General features: G+C 47.5%; 1 protein-coding gene across 1 annotated transcript; it reads left to right on the plus strand.

Moving 5' to 3' along the window:
* Window positions 1-750: 750 nt before the first annotated feature.
* Window positions 751-5,861, plus strand: LOC128339782 (uncharacterized). Its single transcript, XM_053284207.1, has 6 exons — window positions 751-967; window positions 2,959-3,780; window positions 3,954-4,079; window positions 4,235-4,276; window positions 4,361-4,588; window positions 5,552-5,861. Exons 1-6 carry the CDS (start codon window positions 910-912, stop codon window positions 5,737-5,739), a joined length of 1,464 nt encoding a protein of 487 aa, XP_053140182.1. The 5' UTR covers window positions 751-909; the 3' UTR covers window positions 5,740-5,861.
* The last annotated feature ends 3,572 nt before the right edge of the window (window positions 5,862-9,433 follow it).

The following is a 9,433-nucleotide window of genomic DNA, read 5'->3' on the forward strand; positions in this document are numbered from 1 at the left end:
GGCTTTCTTTTTTGTGTATTCTGAACAGAGACAGGCCTTAGTGCTAAATGTGATGTATAGGGATTTCCTAGCTAAGGGACTTCAGCAAGTGATTAGGTGGGAAACATGTGGGGAGCAGGGAGGGCAGGACAGGGGTGACTCTCCCCTGGTGCTTTGACACTTTGAGCTGCACAACCAAGACAGTGTTTGGATTCAAACCAGAACCAGTGTGGCCAGTAACTGATCTTGCGATCTCACAATCAGCCACAGAATTCTGCCGTCATGGTTCCCCTCGGAGACCTGTGAGGATTCTGCAGAAGGCTCACTTGGCAGCATTCTAGATAAGCTGCAGCATCTTTGACAAGTTGGCTGTCTTTGGCTGTCAGTTTAGCACCAGCTTATCATCTTAGCTGTCAAGATGGGTGGCTGCTGGTCATGGGTAAACTGTAGGTAAGTCTCCGGCATGATGGGGAAGCAAAATCTAATGGCTGCCTGGACTTGGTTTTTAAAGATGCCCTTCCATTGTTTTACATGCGATTGTGCTCTCTATGTAAACTTCAGTGGTCACAAGTTCACCACCACTCAGCTTCTCCTTGAAATGCAGGTGGCCTTCGAAGGTCACTTGCTAGGCTGATTTCCACTGTATTTCTTTCTTTTTCTTTTTCTTTTTTTGCTTTTTAATTTTTAAATGGGTTTTTACAATATCTTAACAATCCCGTTACATCTAATTAATAAATATTGACTTCCCGCTCACCACTGTATTTCTTAAGCTTGCAGGTCCTAGACCTGTGAAATGGTAGCACCCAGGAGCTACTGGCTGGCCCCTGTGGGCCCACTTGGGTTTTTTTTTTGGGGGGGGATCCTGCCCACCAGTTGAAGCTGACTTCAAAAGCTGCCCTCTGCCAGCACCCCCATGTTATTTCCAAGAACATGCCTAACCTTTTCTTCTTTCATGTTCCTATAGGTCTCACCCAGAGGCAGAACCAAAGTAAGTTGCTTTCCCCCCTCTTGACTCCTCTTAATGCTTTTGGCTCTGGTGTGGCCAGCTAAAGGGATGGGGGTGGAGGGGGTGGGGGTTGTTCAGACATAGCCGAAACCCAGGTAAAAGTGTGCCATCGAGTCGATGTCGATTCCTGGTGACCACAGAGTCCTGTGGTTGTCTTTGGTAGAATACAGGAGGGGTTTACCATTGCCATCTCCCGCACAGTGTGAGATGATGCCTTTCAGCATCTTCCTATATTGCTGCTGCCCGATATAGGTGTTTCCCATAGTCTGGGGAACATACTGGCAGGGATTTGAGTTGTCAGAAATTTAAACCCTCTTATTCCATTTTTTAAACAAAACAAAACATCATGTATGCTCTTTCAGCTGAAGTGTCCCCTTTTTTGGGAGGGCTTTTAAAAAGTTGAAAATCTTCTCTGGAGAGGGGTGGGAAAGATGGCCTCATATCTATAAACTACAAGAGTGGGTCTGCCCCCAGCCCTGTCAACCAGTCAATCCCCAAGTGAAAACAATTTGAGCAAAATGCAGTGAGTGACTTTCAATAGCAATTACTTTCACTGTTCCCACCCATGGAATCATCCAAAATTAGCAGGGCTTTCTAGAAGGATTATGGGTGAGGGCATGCTTGGGAAGGCACAGCACCCCCTTGGATTACTGGGGGGGACCCCTCAATTTCCTGTGATTTGCTACTAAGAATGTTTCTCCTTATCTCTGCAGGGATGAAGATGAAGGTGAAGAGGGGGCACAGACTGGTAAGTGGATGACGAGAGTGCATGCTTCTTCTCAGGGCTCTGCAACCCCCCAGGGAGTGTCTCCTTGGAGACCTGTTTTGCTTTGACAATGGAGAGAGATGGGCAGAGGTCCATCTGATGGGTGAAGGGCAGGAGGGCAAGTTCAGCCACCTCTATCCTTTGCTGCTGGCACTTGTTGCAGCCAAAAGTGTTGGAGGAGACCAGGGGGCCCGGGCAAGTCACACTGGAGACCCTCCCTTCTAGGAGGAGATGAGGAAAGGGCTGTGGCAGCAGGCAGGCAGGTTTGGTCATTCTCCCTTGGAAGTGGTGCAATTCTGAAAAAGCCCTGCAAGAACCCTTTGCCCACACCCAGCCCCAATACATCCTCTGGGCCTTGTTCCCCTGCCTTGGAGAAGAGGAAGCTAAAGCATGCTGGTGTCTTGTTTCCAAAGCTGGTGTCTTGTTTCCTAGTCCCTTAGCTAGGACCCATGTAATTTGACAATTGGAGGATCACCTGCAAACAAGAGTAACATTTCCTGGCCAATGAGCTCTGAGATCAGTCCAAAGAGACTCTTTCTTTCTCTGATCCCAGTTTTCTGCCCCTCGGAGCTGGGCCTGTGTTCCTCAGATCATAGCTATGCTTCCTGCTTATGGCGTCCAGGCAGATTTTCAAGCCCCACCCCTACCCCTGCACATAGGTCAAAAGGCTGTAACTGGGGGTTGTTGCTTCAGCCAGAGAGCAAATGCATTGTTTAGTCCATGTGAACCATCAGCTCCCACTCTGCTCAAAGGAGAAGCCTCTTTCCTCACAGGTATGAGGAAAGAGGGCCCATAGTCCAGTAGTGGAACAAGTCCTTTGCATGCACAAGGTCTTGGGTTGAGTCTTCTTCATCTTCTGTTAAAGGATCTTAGCTAGCCAGGGAAAGGCTTCTGCCCAAGAGCAGCTGTCAGCCAGAGTAGGGCAAAGTGAGCCAGGGGTATGACTTGGTAGAAGGCAGCTGCATTGGTATGTTCAGCAGATAGAGCCTGGTCATTGCACTCCCTTCTGAAGCATAGTTGGTGAGGGCTGTCTTGCCAGTGCTATGCAATGTATTCCTCTTCATCCCTTGCTTGTTTCCTTGGGTGGACCACCTCACCCACAATCCCAGGCTGCACCCCAGCTGGTTAACCTAGGCAGAAAGGGGAGGCAATTTCTATCAGGGCTATGGGCCATCCTCATTTCCATATTCCTGCTTTATTTATTCAGGTCATCCCAGAAATCTGGCCCATATTGCCCCATGTCCTGGGGGACCCATGTTGCAACATTTTCTGGGGGACCCTCTGAGGGAAGAACCCAATGAGGCAACCTTGGTGCCAGGACCCCTTCCAGGACTTCATGTCCCCACTGACATTCTGGGGAAAGAGCTCTATGAGGAAACCTCAATGCTAGGATCCCTTCCAGAACCTCGCGTCCTCACAGATATTCTGGAGGAAGAGCTCAATGAGGAAACGTCGGTGCCAGGATCCCTTCCAGAACCTCACGTCCCCACTGATATTCTGGAGCAAGAGTTCAATGAGGAAATGTCGGTGCCAAGATCCCTTCTAGGACCTTGCATCATCAATGACATTCTGGGGGAAGAGCCCAATGAGGCAACCTTGGTGCCAGGATCCCTTCCAATACTTTGTGTCCCTACTGACATTCTGGGGAAAGAGGCCAATGAGGAAACCTCAAAGCCAGGACCTCTTCCAGGACCTCACATCACCAATGGTATTCTGGGAGAAGAGCTCAACGAGGCAACCTCAGTGCCAGGATCCCTTTCAGGACCTCTCATTTCCACTGATATTCTGGAGGAAACGCTCAAAGAGGAAACCTCGATGCCAGGATCCTTTCTAGGACCTCACATCACCAATGACATTCTGGGGGAAGAGGTCAATGAGGAAACCTCAGTGCCAGGTCCTTCCATCCTCACAGACACTCCAAAGGAAGAAGGTTTTGTGTCAGAGCCCTTACCAGAGCCTTCCATTGCTGACAATTACCTTGAGCAAGTAGAAATCCTCAAAGGATTACAGAATGACTATGTCCAGCGGCGTAAGTATTGTGACACCCCAGAACCCTTTTGCATAGACACCCAGCACAAAGTTCAGCTGGAGTTTTGATACTCAGCCCAGATGATGGACCAAGCACTAGCACTGCCCTTTTTTGCAAGACACCAGCACTCAGCCTGGTCAGAACATACAACATTTTTGCTCTCTTTGTTGCAGAAATGAGGCTTCGCCGCATTTCCCAGCAGTTCCCTCGTTCTCTCCGGGCCATCAACCTGCAAATTGTACACACACGGACAAGGCTCATCCGCAGTGAAGTTCGGCTGCAGCGGTGGGGAAAGGAAGGTACGTTTGCAGCACACCCCTGAAGTCGCTGCTGGGCTAAAAATGGCTCTTTTGCTCTCTGTTTCCTTCTCCTGAATGTTGAAAGTTTCGGAGGGGAGGCCTGTGGGTGGGTTGTCAGTGCTTGCTGAAGTGTTCCTTCGTTTTCTGTCTTTCAGGTGACCAAGCTCTGATGCCTGTAATTCAGACAGCTTCTCATGGTGAGCAGTGAGGGCAAGTGATGGTGGGTGTGGTAGTATGCCAGCATTTGCGGCTGATCACCTGCTGCTGCTTCTCTCTTGCAGATGATCCTGCAGGCCCTGCTGCATGTCTCCGCCCCCCTGGGTCCAGTTCATCATCTTCTGCCTCACTGGAAGTTGGCTCCATCCCACCCTCCGCCTCCACCTCTTCTTTCCTCCTGCATCCCTCTCCCCCTCCTCCTCCTTCCCCACCTCCTCTAGAGCCGGACCTCAGCAATGTAAAAGAAACTTTGCAGAGTTTGATGGATTTGCAGTTCCATCAGCTGAATGACTGTAAGTCTCACAGAGGCAGCACCCCTTTTCCATCCTCATTGTTGTTTTCCAATCTACAACACTTATAGTCTAAAAACAGAGATGGGCAAGCAACAGAGGAAGGAGAGGGAAGTTGAGGTGGGACAAGCGGGGGAATGATGTGTATGTATTTCAGCTGCACCTCCGTAGGACCAGGAAGACGCGGGTTGGAATTCTCATCCAGCCATGAACCTCGCTGGGTGACTTTGGGCTAGTCACTTGTCCCGCAGTCTAACTTAACTCTTAGGGTTGTTAGGAGGAAAAAATAACCATGTATACCTCCCTGAGCTGCTTGGGGAAGAGCAGAATGTGAATACTAAATTCATGAATGCTGATAATATGAATGCTAATATCAGCCCTTTTGAATTCAAGCTGGGCTGAAACAGGAAACCAAGGAGGATGACATACAATTGTGGTTATCACAATCCTCCTTATAGCATCGTCAATGTACATGGGCAAAAGTTCCTGGCCACCAGAAGCATACAGTCTAAAGTCTGGCTTTGGAGAGAGAAGTGAGGAAGAGGAGGAAAGCATAAGGGGCATTCAGTTCAAGCTGATGGAGCTGCCTCTACTGAGGCATTAAGCCAAAAGCTGCACAGAGGAGGTGGGTTGCATTGGAAGGATAGGAGAGAGATGTGGGCCCACATGAGTGGCGGTTCCAGACCCAAGGGTCAGTGAGGGAGAAGAAAAAGAGTAGTTCTAGAGAGCAGGAGACCTCCAGGTGGCTGAAGACAGAAGCTGGAGGAGCAAAAACCAACCTGACGGGGTGCAAGTTGGGGGAGGGGAGAGGATCAGTGCAGAGGGACAGGGTGGGGCATAGCCATGGAGGGTTTTTAAAGGTAGAGATTCTGTCTGTGCTGGGCATGGAAAGGGACTAGAAGTCAGTGCAGGGACTGGTATTGTGGAGGACAGGTCCCTGACCCTGTTTGTTTTCTTTCCTTCAAGGCCAAAGAGACCTCCGCAGCTGCCAGGAATGTTTGCAAAACCTCAAGGCATTGAGGGGACAGCTCCGGAGACTGCGGAGCAGACTGGCAAGGGTGGAAGCCACTATGGGGATCCTGGTTCCTCCAAGGGAGCTGGATGTTGATGAGGAAAAAGAGGAAGACAAAAACCAGACAATGCTTCATACATAGGTGGCAATAAAATGCTGCATATTTATTTTAAAAATATTAAACATTTGTTTTAATAGGGTAGGATGTAGAGATAAAACAGCAATAGAACATGCATATTTACTGCTTAAAAATTAAAAAGTTGATTTTAAAGAAAATAAAGTTGTCTTACTTTGAATATTCTTTGAGTAGAGTTGGGTAAAAATGTCTTTGGGTGAAACCCAGCCACAGAAAAGGCTCTATGGCCAGTCCACTTGGGGCCAAGAGATGTTCTGAGAGGTTCAAGAGGTAGCTCAAGATAGACTGCTCCTTGCCAGGAGGCTTATACAGATCTTGTCTGCCCCAATATGTATGGCTTTTGGCCCTGAAGAGGGATCTGCCTCTTGTGGAAGAGGATGGAGTGGTGATGCAGAAGGGGAAGCTTGATTTAGGGCAGGGCTGCACAACACCAGCCCTCCAGCTGCTGTTTGACTACAGTTCCCATCAACCCTGACTTTTGGCTAGTGCGACGGGGGACTATGGGAGCTGTAACCCAACAACAGCTGGAAGGCCCAAGTGGTGCAGCCCTGGGTTAGGTGAACCACTCAGGGCTGCTGGGTGGCAGGAATAATGGAAACGAGGCCAAGTGTTCCAAATGGAAAGGAGGCCAAATGTTATTCTCCAGCCCCCTTATTTTCCACCAAGAGCCAAAGCAGCAGCTAGAGGCTTGGATCCAGGCAAAGAGTCAAGCTGAGTGACTGATTTGGCCCTGGGGAAGCAGCTAGGAGGTGCCCCCCCCATTTCCTTTGCAGGAAGAAAAGCCATGGGGGTGGCTCTCTGTAGAGCATGACACTCCCAGGAGAAAACAAAAAAGGCAACCTCCATATCGGCCTCCTCCAAGGGCCTTCCGGCCCTGCTGATCTTCCAAGGAAAGAACCAAAAGAAGCACCCTCTATATTAGGCCCTCTCCCAGGGCCTTCCATCCCTGCTGAGACTCAGAGAAAAGGACCTAAAGAGGCAAACTCTGCATCGGGTCCCCATCTAGGACATCCCATCCCTGCTATGGGCAATCTCCCAAGTATGGGCAATCCATACTTGGGGGAAAGAACCCAAAGAGACAGGAGACAACCTCTATATCACGGAAGCTCTGCACCAGACCTCCACCCAGGGCAATCCATCCCTGTTGATACTTCAGGGAAAGACAATGACGAGGCACCCTATGTAGCAGGCCCCCTCCCAAATGCAGGATCAGCAATGAGAATATATTTTTAGTCTCCAGGCCATTTTTCTGCAAGAGGAGAGAGAAGGAAAGCCTGAATTGGAACACTTGTCACTGCAGATGGTAGGTTTGATATGACTGTAAAATAAGACAGCAATGCAGGAAATGCTACATTTGAGCCTATGTTAGCAGAGGCGTATCTAGGGAAAATAGCGCCTAGGGCAAGCACTGAAATTGCACCCCCTGTCTGACGCCCATCTTTCAGATAACTTTACCATAATATCAGCTCAAAAATACAAGTCAAGCTCATTAATCTTTTAATATTTCAAAAACTATTTAGCAGTGGACGTAGCCAGACCAAAAAATGCTGGAAAACTACAAATTTCAATATGCTGGGGCTCATGAAATACCCAAATACTATGTGGAGGTGCACTTGGAAAACTAAACAGAAGTGCCTGTTGAATTCTCTACTATGCATTGTAGCATCATTATTACACATGTTTTAAAAATAAATGGAGAATTTGACTCTTCCCAGATACTCTGAGAATAATTAAAGGATATGCAGAGTAACCTGTATCACTTCTTGGAATATATTCTAGTATTTCAGAAAGACTGTTAAAATGAGAGAAAGAGCGCAAGAAAATCCCAGTGGGCCTTAATACTAAGGATTTCACACTGATTCAAAGACAAATTCACCATTAATAGCCATGTTATTAAGACATCACATTTAACTCACTTATCACAAGAAGCAAAGTAAGAGCAAATGAATACAATCCTAGCTCATAAGCTTCAGCTCAGTATTCACAAGCCCTGATTCTCTGTACATAGTGCCAAACTGAATATGTGTACAGTGACTTATATTATATGAATTTTTAAAAATTGTTTTACCTATAGCCTCTTCAGGGGGCTTCCTAAAGGCTGGAGGGGTCTGCAAAGGTTCCATCTCCCCCCGTTGGTCTCTAGGGCCTCGCAAGGACCATTTCAGTATGTGCAGTGTCCATTTTTAAATTTTTTTTGAAAAAAATGGCTGCTAAAAACAAAATGGCCACTGCGCATGCTCAAATGGCCTCTGCGAGGCCTGGCATGGCCTTGGGCCTCATAGAGGTCATTTGAGCATGCACAGTGGCCATTTTGTTCTCGGTGGCCATTTTTAAAATTAATTTATTAATTTTTAGAAATGGCGCCCTCTTCAAGTGGCGCCCGGGGCACGTGCCCTGCCTGCCTTCCCTAGATACGCCCCTGCTGGCCAGCCAAGAGAAAGCAGAGGCGGCGGCAGAACTGGCTGAAGGGATGGGGATGGGGTGGGGGGGAGAATGAATGAACTGGATGAAGGGATGTGGGAGGAGAACGGCTTAAGTGATGGAGACAAAATGAAGACAGGGCAGGGAGCTGGATCGGTTGTGGGTGGGTGTGGGGACAGGGAGAACTAGAGGTGCAGATGCTCTGCACCAGGTCAGCTAGTTGTTGTTGTTGTTGTTGCCAAGGCATAGCTGAAGGACAATGCTACACATTTTTGAGGAGATGCTGAAATACTGAGACACACATATATGTTGCCAATGATATTCCCCCGTGTACAGTGTGGCCCATTATTGAAATTAAGGAACAGTCAGGCAGCACCCACAAGCAATGCTTATACTCCAAGTATTATCTGTGTCACACCATGCTGGCCTTTCTTGTGACCTCAGGTCAACCTTGCAACAATATAGCCCAGTGTCAATATTTAGGAAGCAACTGTAAGAATATAATTGGTGCATACATACAGAGACCTAGCCCTCCGCTCACATCTCCTGCAGTTAACGTTTTCCCAAGTAAACACACATGCTGAAGCATTTGCTTCATTCTGAATGTCACTCAACCAAGAATGCTTACTAAGTATGTCTCCAAAGGGGTCACCCAATTAGACTACAATTGGGTAGTTGGAATCTATAGGAAGTTGTCGAATCCTATCTGCAAATGGATCAGAATAAACCAATAAGTAATTGTTTCTCTTGATTGGAAATGTCTCTATATTGATTGGAGCCAGAGTCCAGTGTCATATCACCCACAAGGACAAGGGCTGATGTTGCTCAATATTAAACTTCAGATGTCTAGCAGATTATTCTGTGAATAATATATTTCTCAACTAAATATGCATGCAATCAAGAGAGAGGAAAATAGATTCATTTTGTTCATGCATAAACAGTCTTTGCGTGATTGTCCAAATCAGAGTCCATCCTTGATTATAACTTTGAAACATTCAAAATAAATACTTTGAGAGGGCCAACAAGAGAGAAGCTGTGAAAAGCACCTTCCTATTTTTAGCTACCTTATTACTTATAACCTAGTAAGGATCCCTTCACCTTTGGGAGATGCTACAGCACGCCTCCTTTCCATACTTGTGGAGATTTTGTTTGTTTGTTTGGTGCTTGAGAGCAAGTTCCCTGGGCTAGGCCATATTCTAGTGGCTGAGCATTGAAAGTGGTAATTATGGACAACCAGTTATCACTGGTTGCCTCAATGCTGATCAGAGCAGCATTGTAA

Source organism: Hemicordylus capensis, chromosome 1 (assembly GCF_027244095.1).
Source record: "Hemicordylus capensis ecotype Gifberg chromosome 1, rHemCap1.1.pri, whole genome shotgun sequence".
In the NCBI taxonomy this organism is placed as follows: Eukaryota; Metazoa; Chordata; class Lepidosauria; order Squamata; family Cordylidae; genus Hemicordylus; species Hemicordylus capensis.

Bases quoted from the DNA above. Each gene is read 5' to 3' on its own strand.
- LOC128339782 (XM_053284207.1), top strand. From the start codon at position 910: ATGCCTAACCTTTTCTTCTTTCATGTTCCTATAGGTCTCACCCAGAGG. The intron at 968-2,958 runs GTAAGTTGCTTT...TTATTTATTCAG, and splicing joins CACCCAGAGGCAGAACCAAA to GTCATCCCAGAAATCTGGCC. The intron at 4,277-4,360 runs GTGAGCAGTGAG...TCTCTCTTGCAG, and splicing joins AATTCAGACAGCTTCTCATG to ATGATCCTGCAGGCCCTGCT.